This window comes from Odontesthes bonariensis, chromosome 12 (genome assembly GCF_027942865.1).
Source record: "Odontesthes bonariensis isolate fOdoBon6 chromosome 12, fOdoBon6.hap1, whole genome shotgun sequence".
NCBI classification, from domain to species: Eukaryota; Metazoa; Chordata; class Actinopteri; order Atheriniformes; family Atherinopsidae; genus Odontesthes; species Odontesthes bonariensis.
In genome coordinates, this window is record NC_134517.1 from 17910427 (window position 1) to 17935026 (window position 24600).

General features: G+C 43.9%; 2 protein-coding genes across 3 annotated transcripts; both read left to right on the forward strand.

Annotated features, from left to right (window-relative positions):
- Positions 1–2094: 2094 nt before the first annotated feature.
- LOC142396542 (immunoglobulin-like domain-containing receptor 1) lies at positions 2095–10243 on the forward strand. Of its 2 annotated transcripts, XM_075479411.1 has the most exons (8): positions 2095–2391; positions 4101–4271; positions 4735–4884; positions 5230–5349; positions 5445–5591; positions 6543–6668; positions 6942–7822; positions 9501–10243. In XM_075479411.1, exons 1-8 carry the CDS (start codon positions 2343–2345, stop codon positions 9537–9539), a joined length of 1683 nt encoding a protein of 560 aa, XP_075335526.1. In that variant the 5' UTR covers positions 2095–2342; the 3' UTR covers positions 9540–10243. The 2 variants fall into 2 exon arrangements, with proteins under 2 accessions (XP_075335526.1, XP_075335525.1); XM_075479410.1 differs by lacking the exon at positions 9501–10243 and having other exon boundaries at positions 6942–8977.
- Positions 10244–11229: 986 nt separating this feature from the next.
- me3 (malic enzyme 3, NADP(+)-dependent, mitochondrial) lies at positions 11230–22835 on the forward strand. Its single transcript, XM_075479412.1, has 15 exons — positions 11230–11365; positions 11830–12059; positions 14566–14699; positions 16175–16324; positions 16589–16664; positions 16757–16918; positions 17144–17247; positions 17324–17433; positions 18199–18296; positions 18429–18542; positions 18631–18736; positions 18956–19098; positions 19373–19546; positions 20838–20936; positions 22601–22835. Exons 2-15 carry the CDS (start codon positions 11835–11837, stop codon positions 22760–22762), a joined length of 1857 nt encoding a protein of 618 aa, XP_075335527.1. The 5' UTR covers positions 11230–11365; positions 11830–11834; the 3' UTR covers positions 22763–22835.
- Positions 22836–24600: the final 1765 nt, after the last annotated feature.

Genomic DNA, 24600 nt, shown 5'->3' on the forward strand with positions numbered 1-24600 from the left:
TTTGTCTGATATCTGTGATAATACAGGCACGCTCTGGGCACAGCCTGTGCTTTTCGTCATAGTTTATTAAACATCTCGGATTAAAAATGCAGCTTTACTGGAAATAAACTGTTACCAAACATTGGAATTCATGTGAAGCGCGTGTGGGTCGTTAAAGTATGCATACCAGCAGTTTCAAGCTTTCTCGTTGTGCTCCTCGGAGCCTTTTATATATTTATACATTTTTTTTAACCAAACAGCATCTGGTATCACTATAGCACACACTACGTATTACAGTGTTAATATTCAGCGCACACCACATACCAAGACACACAAACTGAAGGGTACTGCATGTCCTCCTCAGAGACTGATAAAGAAGGAACTGAGGATTTGGCAGGTTGAGTGTGGAGCCAAAACAGATGTGAACAGTGTCTCATTTTGGCAGCATTCTTCCACTGATTTTCAAGCATACTTCAGTGAGCAGCAATCAACACTCGAGTCCGGCCGAGACGGGCTTGTTTAGTGTTTTCAACGCTTAAACTGGCAGGGGTCCATGTCCTCCATAAGAGATGTAAACATCCTCGCACAAAGAGCTCCAGCACTCGATCAACGTGACTCATCCTGAGAGTGAACTTTACACTCGGGCAGTTTGACACGGACGAGGAAATCAAAAGCTGAGCTGCTCCTCCCTCGCTGAGTTTGCCTTCAGATTATCCCAGGCCTCCTCCTTTTCACACGGCCTCAGCACTCGTGAAAAGGATGTTGGCGCTGACGTGGGGAATGTTGAAACATGCGTAAACAGCATTATTACACCTGATGGAGACTCACAAAAACACAAGCATCATTTACGAAGAGGCTGACTAAATAAATGGGTAGTTTTCAAGGAGCACGAAAAGTGCACAGAATGGGCCTTTTTTAATGATCTCATTTTCATCCTGGTGCCTGATTTCTTGTTCAAAACACACATTTTCAGGGCATTCAAATCCTCTGCTGAAATAATGGGGGAACTTTTTGCCTGTAGAATGTTTTGGCTCCAGCCCCACACTCAAAGCAGCAACATTTGATCATTCAAAGTGCATAAATGTGCAATACAAACAGTCAGTGAAGTCAGTCATAAAAACAGTGTTGGCGGAGGGGTAGCCCTCTCGACCTTGTCCCTGCCAATTCTTTCCTCAAATCCATCATTTTCTTTGTATCGAAGTTGAGATTGTTTAATCAGATTGTTTGGTCACGTCACCTGCCAACGTGACCTCTATTTCGAGCCTTTGGGTGGCAGTCGCCTCTGAATAGGGAGAACAGAACTGGACTGAGAACTCAAACCTGGCGGATGCTGGTGCTGAAGGTGACTGTGCTGCGGAGAAGGTATGATGACCCAGTCTGACTGCGACTTTAGAATCCACTGACCGAGAGAGGGTTGTGTGCCAAGTGCTTGCAGTTTTGCAAAAATATGTGGTCATTTTTATGTCACGTTTTGGCTGATTTAAATCTCTTTGTTGACATTTTGTCTTAGATTTTAAAGTTGGCCTATTCAATGTGTAATTGTGTGTGTGGCACTCAGACTTATACCCACCGCAGTATCTATGTTGAATAACCACTAATAAAAGCATTTTTTAAATAATACATCGTGAAGAAATCATATCAAATACCAATGCAACTATCATTTGCCAACGTTGGGAGGTAACCAATTTTAGTGTATTTCAAGTTAAGGAGGCAGTATCATTATAAAAATATTATAAAATATTATAAAAATTACTATGAAGTTGCTGACAGCAGCTTCAGAAATGTAAAATATCTTCATTTGTTTTAATTAAGGAAACTGAACATACCCAGGGATGGTTTTTAGATGTTTTTCGAAGAGAGTATCGAATCAATTAAGTGAGAAAATAATCTTAATTTTGACTAAAAAAAATTGCCGTGACTTCTTTTAATGCTTCAAATTTTGTAAAACTGTCACCTTTTGTACACAAACTCTGAACTCTACCAATGTATGTGCGCTGCAGCCCGTGTAATAACTTTTTGCCTCTTTATGTTCTTCCTGCTCCTATCCCGTTCCTCCATCTTGCACCTGTCACAGGGGGCGGGGTCAGTGATGTCACCTGAAGCTGGATGGGGGAGGGGAACGTTCAACCTCCAGCTCTCTTCAGAAAATTTCAACCACACCGTTGTAAATAGTCGGGCTTTGCGACAAACAACAAACACGGACTGGCTAACACGTTTTTCTTAGGGAAAAAGTTAAGCTATTATGCGGAATAGCGTCCGCGTGACGCGTTTCTCCAAACATTTTGGACTTATTGTGGGTTTTTTTTTATAGTCACTTTTTTGAGGGAGAGTGACGCTTCCGCGGAAGGATAAAGAGTAGAGAGATGGGAAGCGTGATACTGGCGGCTCTTCTGCTGGTGCTCCTGCCCACAGGTGAGGCTTTAAAGTCTTAGTGAACACCCTTTATCGCTAAAGTTTAGCTGTGAGACGAGTATTATCTGTTTCCCGGGTTAAAGTGATAAGTTACAGAGAAAAGTCGAAAGCAAACAGTCGAAACTAACAGCATTGTGCAGGTTAATTATCGACAGGTGGAAACAGGACAAGGCCGACTGTTGTTGCGTATTTACATAGCTCGTTTTCTGTCTGCACTTCCTTCTCTCTTTCCTTTTGTTTTTTTTTTGGTAATGTTAATCCGGATATCTACTATCCAATCAAGGTCACGGGACAAAAATCGGATACAGTCAATGTTTCAATGAACTGAAAACTAAATTCCAGAGTTGTTGTTTTTTTTAATGTTTTTATTTTCTTCTATAAATTTGACCTACATTTGTTTGAACGTGCTTTTCTTCTCAGTAGAAACTCTCGTTTATTCTCACTCTACTGTTACACCTGTGCAACGGCTTGTGCTTTTTTTTATTATTATTATTAATTACACATTAATGTGCAGAAAGATTCTGCAGCTGAGTTGTGCCACAGCTTCTGGTATCTGATAGTCTGCAGAATATCTACTCATCAACGAATTGTTTCGGTCTGTAAAGTAACAGAAAACGGTGAAAATCTTCACGGCACATTTCTTTGAAATGACATAGACTTTGAAAATCTTTAGAAAATAACAAGTGGCGATATTAGACAGCTCGGTTTGCTTGTTAAGTCATTGTTTGATTATAAAGCAAAGTTGTCCAACTGTCATTTTGTGAAATAAAGGGTTTGCTGCCTTAAATGTATCATCATCATCATCATATCTACATTCACCACCTGTTAACTAAAACTGTAGTGCTGATACTTGAATTGATTTATTACAAATACACGTCGAGACCTAACTAGCTGTTTCACTAACTGAGCTGCCTTATTGTACTTTGTGGAGACATATTGTGGACAGATTGCATTTTAAGGTGCTACTGTTACATGATTTTTTTTTTCTTCCCCTCTGGTCATATATTCAGTCTTTTGTTCAATTAGTAATTTTATGGTTTGGTCACATGCAGGTGATGCATCTAATTCCGGATTTATTTTTCAAGTGGATCACCCGACTTGGCCGGTTCCTGTTTTCTGGTTATTTCCAACAGGAGTACACAAATTGTTTTTGGGGTTTGGGGCTAAAGGTCAAGCGGCTTGTTTCTAGATGAGTTCCTTTGTTCACGTGTAAAGAATAAGTGACCAAAACTGAGAACTTTCTCACACAAATGTGAGTGTCAAAAATGAAGTATTTATTTAATTGTTTCGTTCTTTCATTTCTCGTCTTTTTGCCATTTTGATCACCACTAATTTTACGCATCTGCCTAGAATCTCGCACACCATTTAATTTAAGAAATTTCTGTTTATATATTCAACAGCAGAAATGTCATCCTTCACTTGTATGCAATTATTACAGCTCTGTGACATCTGTATTAAGATAATCGGGGAGCTCAATTGCTATTTCAAAGAGATTCAACTCATTAGCAGAGGTTTCCTGTCATTATGTTTCTACAAATACAACATTATCGCTCATGACTGACAGCTGTTATCACTTCTAATGATATACAGTGCAGTATGTGTAGTAACCTGTCAACCGGTCTGTTCAGATTCTTATCAGACCAGCGTTCCACAGCAGACTGAAGTTACCGTAGATTGAACTGTGCGTCTTGTCTCCCCGTTGGTGTCAGAGCTGCTGTCCATTCAGGTGATCGTTCCAGAAACGGAGAGGAGTACGATGCTGTTTGCCTCTGTGATCCTGCGATGCGACTACACAACTTCATCCAACCCCCAGGAGGTCCTGGTCACCTGGAGGTTCAAGTCCTTCTGTAAAGACCCAGTGCTGGAGTACTACTCAGCAGGTGAGGCTATCGGGAGAAAAACCTGGGATGTTCAGTTGCTGCTTTGAACCATTGTGGGTGGAAAATAGGGTGACCAGATCCCAAAAATAAAACTCAATGTGGACAGATGGTATGCGTGTGGGGGGCGATGTGGGTCGTGTTGACGATACTGAAAGTTGGTCTAAGATTTTGATATTATGTCTGATGGTTTTTAAATCCCAGGTGCTACTTTAGCACTGGAATTTTCTTTGTTTATGGCGAAAGCCTGATTAAAATTGGGTCGCACATGTCATTTTCTTCTAATACTTCCAACAGCTGCTTCCAGACCGTTTTCTCATCATCCGCGGCTCGCTGAAAAGTAATCGTTAAAGTGACGATGCAGCATTAGAAAATTGTAAAAGCTACGCAAGATAAAGTAGTACCGACACGGATCTTAAAACTGAAAAATGAAACCTGCTCCACTGCTTTCCTCTGGTCTCTGAAGCGTATCAGGCTTCTCTGCAGCTGGGACAGGATCCGGCTGACGACTGTCCAGACCGCCAGCGCACCGTTCGCACGGTGGTCCAGAAGAGGGGCATCAGTGAGCCCATGCTGGGCGCAGAATACAGAAATCGCAAAATTACCATCCAGAACTGTAAGTTTGATTCCATATTGCAAACTTATTGCAAATTCCAAACTGAACCCATATTGCATTGATTTGAGATTTATTTACGTGGCTGCTGCGAAACGCAGAAAAGAAAGTTTGTGCATTCACAAATGAAAGAAAATGAAGATGCTCTTTATTTGCTGCTTGCTAATTCATGTCTATCCCATACAAAGTAAAGCAAATGGAATAAATATTGTATAAGGAAAGATTTGAAAATGTCAGTAAAGATTTGCTGTATTTAAACAGCTTCCTGCTTGGAACGTATTTCATTTGCATTTGACCACAGGCCTTTAATGTGACCTTTTTAAAAAAAAAAAAAAAAATTATCAACAGTGGCCGACCTCGTCATAAACGAGGTGATGTGGTGGGATAACGGTATGTATTACTGCTCCATCGATGCTCCTGGAGACACAACGGGGGACTCGGATCGGGAAATCAAACTCATCGTGTACCGTAAGTTCCTTCCTGTTCGTTGGGATCGTTGCACTCAAGTTCGAAACGTCCGTAGCGGCAACATTTGACTGCGTGTTCCCGTCACCCCGTTCCAGACTGGCTGACTGTCCTGTTGATCGTCATCGGTGCTCTCCTGTTCATCATGCTCCTCTGCATATGCTGCTGCCAGTGCTGCCCCCAGAAGTGCTGCTGCTACATTCGCTGCCCGTGTTGCCCTCAGACGTGCTGCTGTCCGGAAAAAGGTGAGGAAGGAGCTTTGCTGTTTACACCCAGGCAGATTCACCCGACTTAATCAGAACGCAGACATTTGATTCTGTGGTGCAGTACAACAGCTGAGAAATAAACTAAAGCGCTGCATTCAGGAACTCACTCCCTCCAGATTAAGTGCCAAATTATCATCTGCAACTTGTAGTCAAGTGTATTTATTATTGAAAGTGATTAAGTACTTATCTGTCTTTCTCCATGCGGAACCTTTTTCATATTTGAAGTAAGTTTAGTTGAATGGAATTAAACAATAAAAAACATTAAATTATTTTGCAGCATAAAGAATCAAACAGTTATTGTCATTGAAGTCATTGAAAAAAAGTCCTTGTATAGAGTCATTCCTGCTCGCGGGGATGGCTGCCTGCACTGTCCTTTGTTGCAGCAGAACTGAGGAAGCCTCTCACTGAACATACTTTGTTGTTTGATCCCTATGTTGTGTAGAGGGTGTGTTGCATTGTCCATGATCCATTATGTCGAGCAGCTTTTGGAACATTCTCCTTTGCATAATCAGCACCAGGGGTTCCAAAGCAGTTGCAGAGCCGGCTGTCTTTATAAGTGTGTTTGGTTTCTTTGAGTCTCTGACTCTTCAGTCCGTCGTCCAGGTGAACACCCAGGTATCTGAAGTCCTCCACCTCCTTTCCCAGGATAGAAATGGTGTTTCTTTTTTGCACCTTCCACAAACAGATCAGAATAATTATAATAAGGCAGCATTACAGGAGGAAAAATGCAGGGAGCAGATGTTTGGGTCAATGAAGGCTGAATTGCTTTCAGCTGCGTCAGCTCTCGGGATGACAAATCTGTGTGCTATGATAGTTTTTCTACTTTCTATAAAATGATGGAAACATTATTATTTATTGTTTTTATAACTAAATCTACAAAGCCAGTGCTAAATCCCAGTCATTTTGACGTCTTCTCTGCTCTGATTTCAGCTGTGATGCAGCACCGGATGCTGCGAGACGCTCAGAAGGCCATGGCTCCTTGGATGAATGGTCAACCTATTTACGCTCCCATCAGCTCCAACGCCTCCTCCCAGGGCGTTCCCATGCTGTATTCGGGTGAGCGACGGTTTCATAAAAGCATGACACGACTTCTTTCTTCTTTTCTTTTCTTCTTTTTTTTTTTTTTTACCCAGGGTGTATGTTTGTGGTTTGGCTGCAGAGATCTGAGGAAATCAACTCCTCCGTTTATATTCTTATATAAAGAAAATAAGACAATGATCTGTGTGTTTTTGTGCTTACAAAATATTTTTTCTTTTACTTGGAAGACTTGAATGCCATAGCAGGTTGCTCAGGTATAAGCTGTTTTTTTTTTTTTGTTTTTTTTGTCAGGTTCATATACAGACTACCCAACCAAGCAAGACTTCGCCATGGCTCCCATGCAGCTGTCACCCATGGCCCTTCAGCAGCAGCCCCCTCCTCCTCCACAACATCATGTCAACAGCGGCCTGAGGGGCAACATTCAAGAGGCCAACCAGGTGTTGGACTACCTGGAGCACCAGGTGAGAGGGCTGGATGGCGGGCTACCTCAAATGGCTCCACACGTTCAATATATGCCCCCATTGCAGCCTCATCTGCAGCCTCAGCCCACTGCTCCAGCCGTCGCCTACACACCTGGGCCTCCAAGCATGTTGTCAGCGCTGGACGAGATGGGGGTGAGGGGGGTGGAGAGAAGGGTGATCACTCTGCCTCCTATTATCCAGCAAGTACCCAACTCTTCCTCACGCAGAGGCCCTGCCGGCGGAGATGGAGCAAGGGGTGGGCCCAGGATGTCCAGCCAGTCCAGCGGGAGCACCAACCGCTCTGGAGGAGGCCCGAACCGAGACAGTCACAGGTACAGAGAGGGCTCTCCTCCCAGACGGGGGATCCTACGTGAATACAGCGACGATTCGGATTGGGACAACAGGCGTGGAAGAGCATCAGACAGGGGCTCGAGGAATGAGCGAGGAGGTTCTGCCGGGAGAAGAGGAGGTGGGTCCAGGCCACGCACCCGAAGTCGGGATGACCTGATGGAGGAGCTGCACAGCAGAGCAGCTAGGAGGGAGAGGAGCTACTCTCCTCCTCAGCACTGTAGGGGGTCCTGGAGCTCCGATGAGGAGTACAACAGGAGGAGAAAAGGAGATAAAGGGAAGGATTGGCCAGAGAAACCTCCCAGCTATTACTCCATCGAGTCTGAACGCAGTTTAGGACGCAGGAACTACGACCGCCTTTCTGTAAGATTCACAAACAACAGCTTAAACACACACTTACCCAGCTGAGAATTCTTCTCGTTTGTTTTACTGTGTTCTGTCTCCTTTTTCAGCTTCTACCTCTTTCTTTCATCCCTTTTTAAACCTGTTAGTACTAGTGCATCTATGTGTCGGTGTGTTTTGACATATTTCCATTGAGTTTTATACAAACATTTCTGCCCCCCCCCCCCAGAAGAAGAATTTGTCAACATAACTGTTGAGCGAATGGCCACAAATTTTGGTGCAAACATTTTTATAGGATTAATTTTGTTTCATCAGCCTCAGAAATATAATTTCTGACTGATTAACCTGTAAAACTAAGGACATTTCCCATGAGTGACTTAACTTGTGGATTATACAAAGATGATTAACTGAAATGGTAAACTTCTAGACCTGCTCAACATCAGGATGTTAACATTGGACACAGGTCAGCATTTAGCTTAAACCATCAGGGTCCCCTCACAAGCTTCTCTTGTAGAGTGCGATCGATGAGACCATCATCTGTTCAGTGTGATTAATGTGTTTATAAGTAGCCAATACCGATAAATGCATTTTAGCACTCCGTTTCGCTCAACTACAAAGAAGTTTCCTTCAACAGCCTTTTTTTTTTTTTTTTTTTTCGTACATGAACTCTGGAGACATTCGGGAGAATAAGCAGATAGTTTGGTCTGGACTTTTTCTGCAGGGGGATTTTCTGCTTGAAATGAGCTCTTGCAGCTAGAAATACGAGGGAGAGAATAAGGTGGGATGTCTGTCTACAGCGCACAAAAGGCAGGGTATTATGCAAAAAGTATGCAGCCAAAGTTGCTGTGTTTTCTTTGCTTCACGTCGAGAATGGCAGAGGAGGCTTCCTGCTGACCTTTATTGTGTCGATACTAACGTCACATGCATCTGAAGGTATTCGCAGCAGTCGGCAGAAAAGAGGACGAAGCAGCAGTTGTTATCAGCACGCTCACACCAAGTAAACGCTCTGGTAGGTCAGTTGGAATGTTTGCTCACCGCATCTGATCTGACGGACATTTTTCTGGGCAGCTGGGTGAAAAATCTCCACAACTTGTCAAACAGACTGTCGCTTAAAGGGATAGTTCTCCTCTTTTGACATGAAGCTGTATGACATCCAATATCAGCGATATCATTTGTTAAATTTGACTTACCCCCCACTGCGTCCTGTGAGCCGAGTTCCAGCTGAGTTTTGGCGTTGACGAAGGTAGTCCGGCTAGTTGGCTGGGGCTTAAAAGTCGCTTGGCGCTATTTTCTCTCTACATTCGTATCACTACAGGCTATGTAGACCGTGCAGATCGAGCCGTAAACACCGTAACGGGTGCGGGTGTATTGTTTTGAAAGCAAAACGCTTTATTTTTGTGGCTCCAGCCAACTAGCCGTACTACCTTTGTCAACGCCAAAACGAGGCGGGAACTCGGCTCACAGGACGCAGCGGGGGGTAAATCAAATTTAATAAATGATATTGCTAATATGGGATGTCATACAGCTTCATTTCAAAAGAGGCGAACTATCCCTTTAATGTTTGTTCGGTCTCTTACCTCTTTCCCTTTTCACAGTTTTGTGCGTCTCTGTGTCCTCTGGCACCTCTCCACTCGCACGTGTTACTCCTCACATCTGCCTCTGAGACTCTAACCTCGCCTTTGTCACCTTTCTCTCTTAGGATAGAGGCTCCCATAGCAGCACCAGCGTAGTCATCTGAAACATTTCTGTCTTTTCCTCCTGATTGCTTCCACAATGGTGGAAAACGAAGACAAAGAAGTTTGTACTTTTACCTGCTCAGTCAGCTGAAAGGAGTAATTGTGAATAGTGATAGTGAGCGTGTTCTGTACGAGCACATTTGGGCTCTGTATGCGCTGTTTGTAATTACAACAAATATATCGTGTTTATGTGTGGGGAAAAAAATGCTAGTGCAGGCTATAATTGCAGATAATATGCCATCATGCGAAGTCAGGCGATTTTTAGCTGCCTGAATGTGTGAATCATCCTGACGGTGGCTGCAAGTTTCTTTATTTTGGTGATTTTAAACAGCAGACTGTTGGATAATTTAAGATTTTTTTTTTTCTGTAATGTAGGTTTGTCTTTTTAAACATGATTTGTGTCTTTTTTTCAGAGGCAAATGCAGTGTATTTGTTTTGTTTTCAACATTAATTCTTTGTTTGCCTAATTTCTTGTCGTGTTTTAATAGGCTTTTTAAAGATATTTATCCATAGAAACATTGTACGACGCTCACGACATGAGCGCCAAAATAGATAAACTTTGGAAGAAGATGGACCGACAACGACAAGATGCTGCATGATAATGGTTTTCACCAACGTTCTCTTTTTTACGAACACAAATAGATTTATTTCCCGATTTATATCTTGTTTTTTTTTTGTTTATTTAATAAAACATTTTAAGAACGAATGGTGTGAAGTGAGTCTTTCGTGTATTTAATCCCTGACAGACTGAACTCGTCTCTTTAGCTGGTCCTAACTTTTCATTTCAAGGTGAGCAGTTCCCCCTTCTCTCTGGAAATCAACCAGACAAGTTTGATTACTTTCCAGTTTTTTTTTTTTTGGGGGGGGGGGGTTCTGAGTTCAAGTGTCAACTTGGTCTTGAATAACCTTACCCTCTTGTTGTTGTTGTCTCTTACTTTATTTGTTTTATGAAATTGTCAGAAAATCGAAATTATTTGTTGCTTTCAGATTACGTGCTAATGTCATCGCATATGATGCTGGTCGACTATATCACTCACTGAACCGTTTATTAGGCAAACAATTATGCAACAGCTCTGCACGACAAACTGCTAAATTCAGTTAATTTGATGGTCTTTTTTGTGGTTATTTCAGTTTGTGGTGCTGTTTGATATAGCTGGTGTTTCCATGCCCCTGGGCACAAACAGGAAACCCGTGAGCTGTGTGCGCTGCACCTGTTGCCACCTGTGGGAAATATTAATAATATAATCCCTGTGGATATCCACGTAGAAAAACAGGCAGGGCTGCTTCACTAAGCTCTGCTGTGAGTGTTCCGAGGGAATGCGAGGTCCAGCAGAGGGAGCCACTGTCTGATCACGGTTCGCCTTTTGTGTCTACTGCAAAAAACTGTACTGGGAAATTACCAACTAACTTGATCTTCATTTGAGACTTTACAGCTAAATTGTTTACAAAGAGCAAGAAAAAAATACCTACAATGAACCATTATTATTAAACAAAAGCATACTAGGGAGCGCTTCACTTCTATGAGACTGAACTGGATGAGAAAAGTTGGGGATGCTGAAGATGGAGCCTGTGTGTTTACTGTGTTGGAGCAGGCGGAGGGTGGGGGCTGGGCACCGCGGGGCTGCTCCCTCATTGGTCGCTGCGGAGCTCGGAGAGGCGGGCTGACCTGACTGAGGAAGTGGAACTGCCAATGTCAACGGATCCTGGACCAGCTGTCTAGCCCCCCCCAAATCTTAAAAAAAAAAAGCGTAACAGCCAGCGGGCAACAACAGAGGTGCATCCTATGAAAGTAGAAGTCAGGTGAATAGCAGCTTCTCGCAGTTTTCAGGTGAGGCTAATTGATCGTTAGCTTTGCGCTTGCTGGAATTGGCTGCCTCGCAGGCTCTTCCATCAAGAAAACGCCGCTTATCCTAAAAGCAGACGGCAGCTAACGGTAGCTAGTGTAGCGGCTGCAGTTGCACACAGAAAAATGTATATATGAACACACTTAACACTTCGGCTGCGTGTTTAGTCTCTATTGTTGACTCGTGTCTTAACTGTCACTGCACGTATATCGATGACACAGCAGTTGTTTGTGGCTGTAGACGTGACTCAGCTTGAAGCTAACTGTTAACGGGTCAGATTGCCCCACTCGAAGCGGGTTGTTTATAGGAGGGCAGACTCCTTCACTCGTATCATTTGCGGTATGTTTGGCATCTCCGGGTTGTGTGTCCTCTTTCCCATCTGTAAGGTGACTTGTGCTGCTAGCAAACGCACCGACTGTGCTGTGTTTCTCTCCCTGGATGTCTGCAGGCAGCATGAGCTCCCTCCCAGGAATAGCCGCACTGTCTTTGTGCAGACGCGCGGCAGCGGGCGGGATGAGGGTGTTTGCCGCCTCCCCGGGTCACCCTGCGGGGGGACTGCAGGCCGACAGGGCCGCTCTTCAGCCTGTGCGGGTCTGCCACTCCGGCTCAACCCACAAGGGCAGCGTGTACACCAAAAAGCGGGGCTTCGACATTACCAGGAATCCCTACCTCAACAAGGTGAGCTCCGCAAGAGGTCTCTGTATACACCTAGGAATGAAATAGGAGTCATGCACGCCAATATGCAGACAGATCCAAACAAGGGCATTCTCAGGTGTGTGCTGTACTGTATAATACAGTCTCACAGGTACATGTTCTTCTGTCTGAACAGGTCTGCATATCACGGCTACAACTAAAGTTATATGTATTTTTCTCATTGCTGATGAAGCTACACATTACTTTCTTGTCTAGTTAATTAAACATTTGATCCTATACCTGGTGTAAAGTAGAGCAAAATGGAGCGAAACGTAGCTATAAATCAAAGGGTATCCCCACAAAACCCAAGCATGAAAGGATTTCAGAAAACACACCGTGGGAATAATCCAAATATTCATGATGCTGTGATAAAAGTCTCGTGACAGGCAACGCTCAAGGCAACCACATATTGCATTGAATACGACGATCGTTGAGATCCTTTTGTGTCTTTGGTGGATGTAATATCACGGTTATGGGGAGAATTACATAGAATGGGTCTGAAAACAGTAGTTTGTATCAAGGCTCATCAAAATCTAAATATGTGCTATTGCTACGTTAACACGACATGTTATACGGACGATATTATGTCCTGTATAACATGTGCTATGATGTTGTGTAAAATTACACATGAACGCAACAGGTTTTGGACAGACGTAGCTGCATGACAAACACTCGTGGTGAAGTGAATTCTCACTCTTCTTTTGCGTTGCATGTAGTGAAATAGATATGAAAATATCCACAAAGTTCCTCACTGCATTTCTCACCCCCCCCCCAAACTAGTGTAAAGAGATTATGCTTTCTATTGCCTCACGAGGACGGCAGGACTGATACCGAGGCATAAACGGAGTTTATTGCTTTATTTTGGTCGATTGCGGGCCATTCTCAGTTCCTTCCACTCGCAGATGCCCACTCAGCAGTCATGTCCTCACTCACAGGTCAGTTAAGTGCAAACAGTCAGGAAGTGGAAAAAAAAAAAAAAAAAAGCTCGAAATAAACACTCACTCAATCAATCAATCAATCAAGTGGAGCCTCACTTGGGTTGAAAAGGGACAACAACAAAAAAGAAACACACCTTCTGTGTCGCGGTCTTGTTGGGCTGTTTGACACAGAGCAGCTCCAAAAACCACCATTAATGTTTGAGGTTTCACTGTGTTCTCGCACTTAAACAGCCAGAAATCCTACAGACGTGGCTTGCCTCTTACTTTCTGCAAACATGCCAGATTGTTTCCTGTAATCTCACCGGTTTCAGAGTCAGCACAGGGAATCGGTCATGTCCTCAGCGGGTCGGGTTATAAAACGATAACACAGGTTTTATAACTTCACAGTGATCGCGATAAGGTGTGGATAAAGGTTAATGTAATGATTGATACTGGTCCTGGCCACTTAATTTAAAAGACTTCCCTCTTTTCTTCATGTTTTATTTAATCTTAAGCCAAATTACAACGGCTTGCTTGGAGTGTCACCTTAATGGGTTTACTTAAGTACCTCTTTAGATGGTCGCTTTAAGAGGTTCAGCTGAAATCTGTTTATCTGTGGCTTTTTCTATGATCATGCTCACAGCACGCGGAACTCGTTTGGAAGGACTATTTTTAAGAGAGTTTTCCTCCCCACTGACGTTCTCTCTTCCTGTCTTTTGCTGATCTGGTCTGGCATGCAGCTTATCATTGTCTTCTTTCAGTGACCTTTTGCTGTAGCTGGAAAAGTTCTGCAGCTACAGCAAATCCTCCCCTCCACCGCGAGACTCTCCTCTGTGACGCGCAGCGCTGCTCTGTCGTCGGGCGTCGTTTCGCCCCAACCGCCCGTCAGTGGGGAAACACTGCGGCTTGTTGTAAACGATTGTAAATGTCCACTATCAAGTTTCCCCCTCGAAACTCTGCCAGCGTGAATAATTTACCAGGACATGGGTGCATACGGAGCCACGGTAAAAACCAAATGAGCCTCGAGAGCCAGTTTACTCCCCGTGTAGGGCAGTGATTCTTCTCTGCTGTGTGCGAAGAGGAAGCGGGACGAGCGGCAAAGTAGAGACAAGGAAAGAGAAGTCAAAGCTGACAGGGGAGTGGGCTCAGGCAACCCTCTCCATTGGACAGAATAAATAGAATGTACCTCACACTCCCCTGCTGTCTACGTTTTAAGGCCTGTCGAGTAGGAGCAGTAACTGCAACCAGAGGGCAGAGGGCTGCGCCTCCTGTGCTTTCCCTGCTCCAAGTTTCCAGCACATCTCCACGTACACGCGCTTTCTGTTGTGCTTTATTTGGTTTGTCTTGTTCAAAAGGGCCATAACCAGAGGCAAGACCTCGAAAAACTATTTTTTTTGGGGGGTTCTGGTATGAGTCATAGCTTCCATCTCAGTGTGATGACAAAGGCATGAATCACTGTGGTCTGGATTTTCCGCTCCCTGATTTAGTTCATGGGCTCAACCCTGCGCAGACTCTTCCCAGGGATCACAGTGTTGTATAATGGCGTTTCTTTTTTTTCTTTGCCCACCCTGTAGGGAATGGCTTTCACCCTGGAGGAACGCTTACAGCTGGGCATCCACGGCCTGCTGCCCCCCTGCTTCCTCTCCCAGGATGTGCAAGTGCTGCGTGTCATGAAGAGCTATGAAACGCGCAGCAACCCTCTGGACAAGTGAGACGCGCACATTCACAATGATGCGCCGCGTAGTGTTGTTCAAGATCATCACACCACAGCTGCAGATGTTAGAATAGACCAACCAGAATAACGTGCCTGGGGGTCAAATCGCTCCTGCATGTATACGCTCAACCAGACTCAAATGGGCCCCTGAACATGCTCAAAAGTTCCATCTTTTTGTGGAAAACCAGAAAGCGCAAGTGTATAATGACACAGTTGATCTCTTCCCCCCCCCCCCAAAAAAAAAAAAAAAAAAGCTGCTCTCGTTCACATATTTTTCTGTTTCTTTAGTCAGACGAATAAAAAACGTCAGACATTGCAATTTGAAAATCAGCCCATTAAGACTGTGTGTCAACTTCTGGCCACTTGGATCATTTCCATCTGTTGATTTGGTCTAAGACAGAAGTCCAAATTTTTGTAACCGTCATGGGACAAAGTCACTCATTAACTTAAAGTCGACGCCCGCGCGCTGAAGTCAGCTGTTGTACATTTAAGATGATCTCCCGCAGAGGAAGAAGCAGCAGTATGACTCGAATGCTTTCTCACACAGTCGATGGCATCACGGTGTCAGACGCAGTTCAGTCAGTAACTCGATTACGTCCCATCAAACTCTAACCCCGTAGCTCAACTCAACTGTGCATTTAAACGTCTTGGGTGGTATTCTTCTTCACGATGTCCAACAGCGCGCCCTCGTCCCTCTGATAAAGTGTGAAACTCGAAACTTGGACCCGCTCTACACACGAAATATAAGTAACAGACAGAGACCAGTCAGTATGGGTCACCCAGATGGATGAATTAGGACAGTAACAGCACACAGTAATATGAAATCATTTAATTCAAAGTCACTGAAAGCACCTTTTGAGATAAGATGAAACCTAAAGGCTACATGAGGGGTCTGCGGACTGCCCAGCCGATAGAATTAAGGTTAAATTGGTTTGCTGAGTAGTGAGGCGTTGTGCTCAGATTGAATCCAGTTGCCTGGCCTGTGTTCACACTGGTCACTATTAAGGCTTTGAATAACTTTGTAATCCATCTATGTGAAGACTGTAAAACAAGATAAAGAGTCTATGAGCTGTGTGTGGATATGCCTGGACATATTGAGCTTTTAGCTTTGAACTTTAACCAGCAAACGATGACGATGTTAAAATTTGGGTGCAGAAGGCGTCTGATCGCTGATTTGTTAGCATCGTAACGATTGCCGAGGCTGATGGGACTATGATTAGGTAATATTTTTGTGTAAAAAAAACAACAATGTTTTGATGAGCTTTTTGATAATAGTTAATGATTGGTAAAGATTCATCCTGTAAAAACAAAGGAGAAGCACCGTGGGTCACGCTGTGGCCGTAGGCTCATTGTATGCAGCTTGAACGTTTGGCTTGTCGAGTTATGCGGGAAAAGTTACAGCACGGTCACATTCGCGTTTCTGGAACGCAGTGCGTGATGCGAGGTCTTGCCGGTTCTCTCTGTCTCAGGTACATCCTGCTCATGACGCTGCAGGACAGGAACGAGAAGCTGTTTTACCGCGTGCTGACCTCCGACATCGAGGAGTTCATGCCCATCGTGTACACTCCCACCGTCGGCCTGGCCTGTCAGCAGTACGGACTCGCCTTCAGGAGACCCCGGTGAGATTAACACCATTGCTGTGGATGCGTGTTACTTTATCAGGGATTAACAGTTCGATGTTGTATTCTAAGTTTTGATGTTATTTAGTTCTTGACTGAGGCTTCAGAAATAGTCCGTTTGATGGAATACTTTTCTCTGATGGTTGAATTCCATCACTGTCATGAGTTAAAGCCAGTGATGTGCAGAAGACTGACTTGCATCATCAACTCAGACAAACCTGTGACTTTGGCTGCCAAACCCTCATTCGCCCTGCATGTTTACAGAGGACTCTTCATCACCATCCACGACCGCGGACACATCGCCACCATGCTCAACTCCTGGCCCGAAGAAGACATCAAGGTACAAACCGCGCACGCAACGTCCCGACAGCTTGATCTGAGAAGATGAGGACGCTTCTCACACATCGCTCATATGCGTTTGTCTCTGTGCAGGCCATCGTGGTGACGGACGGGGAGCGTATCCTCGGACTCGGCGACCTGGGCAGCTATGGGATGGGAATTCCTGTTGGGAAGCTGGCGCTGTACACAGCCTGCGGCGGGGTCCAGCCGCAGCATTGTCTCCCCGTGCTGCTGGACGTCGGCACCGACAACCAGGTGATCCTGAGCTCGGTTTTTCAGAGCTGGTGCTGCACTTCACATCTGCTTCCTATCGGTTGTCGTGGACGCAACATCTGAATTTTTTTAATTTTTTTTTTTAGATAGTTTCTTATGAGACCTGGATAATTGTTTGATGATTTCTCGGCACGATCAATTCAAAATCAAACGAGAGCGATAATGGCAAGTCGTGTCTTACTGTTTTTTTGTTTTTTTTTTGTCCAGGCGCTGCTCGATGACCCTCTTTACATCGGGTTGAAGCACAAGAGAATCAGAGGAAAGGAGTACGACGAGCTCATCGATGAGTTCATGCAGGCAGTGACAGACAAGTGAGTGAAAAGGCACAAAGAAGCCAAAGATTCGCCCCGGTGATCTGGATGATCTGAGCCCTGTTTTCCTCTGCAGGTACGGGATGAACTGCCTGATCCAGTTTGAGGACTTCGCCAACAGCAACGCATTTCGCATCCTCAACAAATACAGGAATCGATTCTGCACCTTCAATGACGACATCCAAGGTACCTCGTCACTCCCAGGATTCAGAAATGTTTCTACCTGTTCCCTGTGGCCTCAACAGCGAGAAAAGCAAGTTGAGTCACGTCATAGGTGTTAACAGGATCTGTACCAAACTTAGTTAGTTCAGTTCATCTTATTTGTTGTAACCGTGTACATCATGTTCGGTATGATGTACGACATGATGGTAATACCTTCTAAAAAAAAATGTTGCAGCCCAACGATTCATGTTATTTATATGTTAATCCCCCGTTTATAATGAATTTTTTTTTTTAAGATCCTCAATGATCTATTGTAGCCAAAAGGATGTTTTTCACCCCTAAAGTAGCGGTTTTAAGAGTTACAACGACTCCCTAGTACAACAGGAACGACCCGGAATTTTTCAGATTTTCTCATCCCGTCAACCATCACGGCTCAAAAGACAACAGATTGTAATCTGTTTGTGTTTTTGGGTGGACATAAGAAATATATTTATAGTCTTAGTAACCCTTGGAGTGATTCTAACTGAAAGGTGTTAGCTTTCAGAATTAGCCCAAAAGCTAGCATTTTCTCCACATGGCTCTACAACAGCTCTGTTTACTTTGGGATACGCATTTTAGGCAAATATCCCCAGACTGGGAAAAGGGTTAAGATCAAACCATTCACATAATAAGTGCATCCTTTTTGGACAACAGTGGGTCTCGGCTGCTTCTCATGAGCCGCTGTGAGAAGCCACGAGTACACACATCTTCGCTGTCCCACCAAAAACCGTGAGTTTATATTTCCTGCAGGCACGGCCTCTGTAGCTGTCGCTGGGATCTTGGCTGCTCTGAGGATCACCCACAACAAACTGTCAGACCACACTTTTGTTTTCCAGGGGGCGGGCGAGGTGAGAGGAGAGGATTCACTCTTGTAATTCACACCGTTTAGAAGAATAAAAGCTTTAATGGTTTTTTTTAAAAAATGGCTGAAACGGGAGACTCTCCAGATGATTTATTTATTATTATTTTTTCCCCTCCAGGCTGCTCTGGGTATTGCCCACCTTCTTATAATGGCCATGGCCAAAGAGGGATTAAGTGCAGAGGAGGCCGCCAAGAGGATCTGGATGGTGGACTCGAGAGGCCTCATTGTGAAGGTAGCACGTCTGCTCGCACGTTCTCATTGAGTGGGTCACAATGAAGTATTTTTTTTTTGAAAAATAAAAAAGTTTTCCCCTCGTACAGGGAAGAAGCCACCTGAACCACGAGAAGGAGGAGTTCGCCCACGAGCACCCGCACCTGAAGACGCTGGAGGAGGTGGTGCACACCATCAAGCCCACCGCCATTATAGGTGAGATGAGGCAAAGCGCGTGCCGTGTAAACACATGTCCGTGCCCAGTTTCACGCATTAACTTTCACTGTATCGCCGCCAATCGTTACGTTTCATCCATTTCCGGAAACTCCCGGTGAGTTGTGGATTGAAGGCTCTGCGCGACAGTCCGTTGCAGCAGAATCCAGGAAGCAGGAAGTTGAATTTGTCGCTTTTTTAAAATTCTGCTTTGTCCTGTAGGCGTGGCTGCGATTGGAGGAGCGTTTACTGAGAAGATAATCAAAGACATGGCGTCCTTCAACGAGAGGCCGATCATCTTTGCCCTCAGCAATCCCACCAGCAAGGCCGAGTGCACAGCAGAGCAATGCTACAAGCTCACAGAGGTGACGTTCAGCCTCAGTGTCCGTTGTACTTACTGCATTTCTAAGTGATCATAAGTCCTCACGCAATTACCCCCGTCTGCATATTTAAGACCTGGCAAAAGTGTAGAATCCTTATCCTGCGACAACTTTAAAAACTGTTATTCTGGATTTTATTTTTTAATTTATTTCATTAAATTAAAGCCCGCCGTCAAAGTGGCAAGTTTCACGCCAAAGTCTCGTTTACAGTCGAGGCTTAAAACAGTTCTATCTCTTCCTTCCTCCTCGTTTGAATTAGGGCAGGGGCATCTTTGCTAGTGGGAGTCCATTCAGCAAGGTGACACTGCCCGATGGACGCACCTTCTACCCCGGCCAGGGAAACAACGCCTACGTGTTCCCCGGGGTTGCTCTGGGCGTCATAGCCTGCAGAGTGCGCCACGTGTCTGACGACATCTTCCTCACTACTGCAGAGGTATGTTCCCCAGTTATACTTTCCGTACATATGTTTGCATGTTTGCAAAGTACTGGACATTCAAATACATTCATGAGGATCTTGGCTCCTGTGTGATTTGATTAATTGGGGATTTTTGAACATTTTTGAAGAGTGCGCTGAATCTTTTGATGGTAATGAACCTCACCGCCTTCGTTCTGATCACGTTAAGGATGCTATAACGTCAGTCCACAACATTTCACAAACACAAATTGTTTAATTAAGCAGTGGTTGGCCCAAAATTTTCTTCATTTAAATATTGACAAAACTGAATGCATTGTGTTTGGGATACTGTGACAGCTGGCTTTGGCACCTTGTCTTCAAAGCTTAGTTCAACTGTCAGAAATCTGGGAGTGACCTTTGACAGTCAGCTGAGATTGGACAAACAAATTAACAATGTTGTCAGGGCTAGTTTTTTCCAGTTGCGTCTCCTGGCCAAAGTTAAAATGTTTTTAAGTCGGCATGACCTTGAGAAAGCCGTCCATGCCCTAATTAGTTCAAGGTCAGACTATTGCAATGCTCTTTATGTTGGCGTCTCCCAGTCTTCTCTCAGTCGCCTTCAGCTGGTGCAGAACGCTGCTGCCCGTCTTTTAACCAACACTAACAGACGTGTGCACATCACTCCTGTTCTTAACTTCCTACCATTGGCTTCCTGTCCTTTATAGAATTGATTTTAAACTTTTAATGTTTGTTTTTAAAGCACTTAACGGCCTTGCCCCATCATATTTATCTGAGCTTTTAACAGTCCGAAATCCTGGTAGAGCTCTGAGGTCAACGAATCATTTTTTTGCTGGAAGTGCCCAGGTCAGAATACAAACCCTGGGGTGACCGAGCCTTTTCTGTCGCTGCCCCCAGCCTCTGGAATAAGCTCCCCGTCGAGCTGCGTCTTATTTCTGACCTGGACCTCTTCAAATCTAGGCTAAAGACCTACTTATTTAGGATGGCTTTTAATACCCAGTAGTATGATGACACTTTTATCTTATTTTATCTTATTTGATTTTGTTGTTTGTTTGTTGATTTTTCTTTTATTGTTTTTATTTGTTTTTACTTATTCTTCACTTTATTTATTACCTACTGTAAAGCACTTTGGTACATCGTAATGATTGTTTGTAAAGGGCTGTATAAATAAAATACATTTACATTTACATTTCCCTCCTGTTTCCACATGCAACTTTATCAAACTGGCTTAACGTGGGAGGACAACCTCATCTCCTCTGCATTTACCATCTATTTGGAATTCATTTTTTTTCCTCCTCCTGTCTGTCTCTGTCAGGCCATAGCTGACATGGTTACAGAGGAGCACCTGGCTGAGGGAAGACTTTATCCTCCTCTCAACACCATAAGAGAGGTGTCTTTCAAGATTGCAGTGAAGGTACGTGATCTCCCCATCGAGTCTGAAACCTGTATTATTTATTGTTGAATCACAGAGTCCTAGAAGGTTTAGCTGTTGCCAGAAAATGCCGACTACATGAGCTCACTTAGATGCGTGCGATAATGTTTTAACTGAAAATGTTTACACTGGTGTTTCTCCTTACCTCAAAGGTGCTAAATGTTCATGTGCCATTTTGAAAGCTGTCATTAGCAACCAGCTAGCCCCATTCCGTCTCATGGTTCTTTACCCGCAGACTGACGTGGTCTTTGTTGTGGCGGTACCTTGTATAATTCAGCTCTGCAGAGGCGGCTGAATGAATGAATTGGGTATAGGAACAACCTGATTAACTACGATCGAGCCGCAAAACAAAATACTTAGATATGGCACTTTTGATGGACTGTTCAATTTTGCAAAGTCGCAGTCATGAGAGATTCCATCTTGCCAGGCTTCGGTCTGCCTTTGTGACCAAATTGCAATCATATAGACCAATCAGTGCACACAATAACTTTTAAAACACTCGTATAAGTTCCACTAAAAATACAGTGAAGCATGACTACAATAACACCACATCTGTACATGGGTTAATGATGTATGTTTTAATTTATTTCTCTAAAGAAGGAAAGCGCTGAAGCCAAAGATTATTTACGCCAATCTTGTGCCAGTCAGTCACGGGAAAATCTGCAAGGCCAGGAAGATCAAATATGTGGTTACTGACACTCCACAGTCCACCCTAAAATCCTCACTGTTTCTACACAGTAATTTGCATTGTAGTCCTTGATTATTTCAGATTTAAAAGCCTTTTTTTTTTTTTCACTCAGCCAGCTACTTCATTTCAACTTATCATTAAGACCATTCCACAATTTAAACCCCAAAACCGAAACAAATCAATATTTCGCATTAGTTCTCACTTTAAAGCAAAGGTAGAGATGTTTTGAACCTTAAAACTAGGTGCTTCTGCCTGGTTTTAAAGTACAGCAACGATTTTTTTTTAATGCACATTCTTGGACCTGGAAGGGGCTGCGAGGCAAAACTGCGGGTTTTGCTCTACAGTTCTCCATAACACAGCACCAGCTCGATTAAAAACTCACTTTACTGGTAAAAATAGATTAAGTAATAATAGTAATGAATAATAGATCAACTAGAATAGACCAAAATAAAAAGCTTGAGAGCGCCCTGTCAGCAGATGCAGTAAAAAGGCTGAAAACAATGCTATGGAAGGAGGTTAGGAAGAGGAGATAAAGCATGACGTGACAAGAATTACCTTCAGATTGGATTTTACTGCTGGAGAGAGCTCAGAGAAAAAAAAGCTGACGGATGCAGAGTTAACTTTGCTGTCGGTAAGTAATAACTGATGATCCTCGTTCTGCTGCGTTTGATTTGCCCGGCTCGGTGGCTGAATTCACCAACATGCAGGTTTTGTTTCGTGAAAAGAATTCGATCCAGATGGTCCACTTCAGTGCTCGGTTTGTTTGTTTCTTTTGTCGGCGTCTAAAGGACGACAACAAACCCTCGTGTGTAGCCGTGCGTGTGCGGGGCTCGGATGTACTTTTTGTTTTTAAGACGGCGGCGTCACATTGCACAACTGCAGCGGGAGCCCCGGAGAATGCGTTCCACCAAAAAAACAATTGACTAACACTTCCCCCTCTGTTTTACCCCTTTGCCAGATTATCAACTATGCCTACAAACACAACATTGCTTCAGTGTACCCAGAGCCCAAAGACAAGGAGGCGTTTGTGCTGTCTCACATCTACAGTCCCGATTACGACTCCTTCACGCTGGACACCTACAGCTGGCCGCAGGAGGCCATGAACGTCCAGGACGTGTGATCGTGAAGTCACGTGCGGTTTCTGCAACACCTTCGCTCAGACACTTTGCAGATGATGCTTGCCTTTGGGGGGGGGGGGGGGGGGGGGGGGGGGGGGGGGGGTTCTTTCTTTCGTGCTTGTACGTTTTGTTTGATCAGTTTCCTGAGAATGTTTTGTGTCCGCACGGGAGCATATCAGATATCCTCCATACGGTTTAAATTACACTCCTTTTCATTGTTGTTGTTTTTTTTCTTGGCTTAGCCGTTGTGGTATTCAGCTATAGTCGCAGTATCAAATAGTGCTCTCTCATGTTGACACAAAGGAACAGGGGACTCATTTTGACCCTTAATCTGTGTTACCAAAAAATAAAAAAAACCTCTGTGCCTCCATTTGCTCCAAATTACAAGCTAAAACATCTGGCCATAATACAAGACACATCTGCAGCTCTCTATGTTTTACACTCCAGTCAACATGTGCACTCGCTGCATTTAACCCCCATGCAGGCAGGACTGACTGGTATTTCTAAATCTGGCTCTGCTTTGTTGCGAGAAACATGTCTTTTTTTTTTTTTTTTTTTTTTTTTAAATGGGAGGCACCGCTGTTTCCTTGAATGTGTTCAGAGAAGGTGTTTTTGCACACAGTGGCGTGTTTTGCTTTTAGTTTTGTACGGAGCTCAATTTGTCGTGTTTTTTGCCAAAGTTACCGCTGACCTGTATCTTGTCTTTCACTCCTAGAGAACACGATGCAGTGCCGGCTTTAGCACTGAGAGATATGCGTGAAGTTTTCAAAGGGAACATGTAGCTTTTTGAATAAAATTGTTCACAAAATGCCTTGGATTTCTTTCATATTGTCTATTTAACATCTGAGGGGGGGGGGGCTGTGTCATAACGTCATACATTGTTGTTTAACTAAACTTTCCAGTCTCGTGTTACCAAAACGCCATGTGATGGACTGGCGACCCGTCCAGGGTGTACAGCTGGGATAGACTCCAGCCCCGCCCCCCACAATGGATGTAAATTACTGGAACTGTCTGCCCCCTGCTGGTTGATTTATGAGCTGCTTTGTTTCCCTGACTCAATCTGCGAGGTATTTCCCGGGTGTAAAATCTGCCCTTGGCTCCCTGAACACGCTCTGAGAGCAACCTGCAGCTAACAAAGGGCGATGTTTTCAAATGACGTCCCATGCGTTTACCAATCATTTGTCTTTATTACGCTTCACTTCTCATATTCTAAAAAATGTATTTTTTAAGTATTTGCCGTCATTCCAAGAAACAAATGTGTCGCAGTTACGGAAAAAATGGGAGTTTCATTTTAAGCCCAGTTTTTATACCAAGGTTTTTGAGTATTAAATGCATTGTTAAACATTTGGGAAAAAGCTTAGAGTACCTGACTTCCTGCTTAATGTTAGACTGAGACTGACACAGCTTTCCTCCTAAATCTGTTCAAACGGCCTTGGAGTGAGTTTCCAGAGGGATGGTGTAGCAGCACATTTATTCTCAAAGTTTACAAGTGGGATTCCTGACAGGTTGGCTGATTACTGTTCTTTATCTTTGAGAGATACATTTATTTTTTTTTAATCAGACACAACACCACAGTCACTCAGAATTATGGAAAAAAGCTGTAATCCACATTCAGCTTCACTGAATTATTCAAGTAACACGTCGCTCTGAAATGAGTTAGTTACCTGTGGAAATGTTGCTCTCTATGCTGAGCAGTAATAAATCCTGTTTATCCTTGATATTAATGGATCAAAACGGTTTGTACCCATTTGCATAATTTTCCCCACCTCTTTGCCAAGTTGTTGAATCATTTCCAGTGAATCAGCTGTTAAACGCTTTTTACCAAAGTGCTTCATCTGCC

Bases quoted from the DNA above. Each gene is read 5' to 3' on its own strand.
- me3 (XM_075479412.1), top strand. From the start codon at position 11,835: ATGAGCTCCCTCCCAGGAATAGCCGCACTGTCTTTGTGCAGACGCGCG. The intron at 16,919-17,143 runs GTGATCCTGAGC...TTTTTTGTCCAG, and splicing joins ACGTCGGCACCGACAACCAG to GCGCTGCTCGATGACCCTCT. The intron at 18,297-18,428 runs GTGAGAGGAGAG...TTTCCCCTCCAG, and splicing joins TTTTCCAGGGGGCGGGCGAG to GCTGCTCTGGGTATTGCCCA.
- LOC142396542 (XM_075479410.1), top strand. From the start codon at position 2,343: ATGGGAAGCGTGATACTGGCGGCTCTTCTGCTGGTGCTCCTGCCCACA. The intron at 2,392-4,100 runs GTGAGGCTTTAA...CGTTGGTGTCAG, and splicing joins GCTGGTGCTCCTGCCCACAG to AGCTGCTGTCCATTCAGGTG. The intron at 4,885-5,229 runs GTAAGTTTGATT...AATTATCAACAG, and splicing joins CAAAATTACCATCCAGAACT to TGGCCGACCTCGTCATAAAC.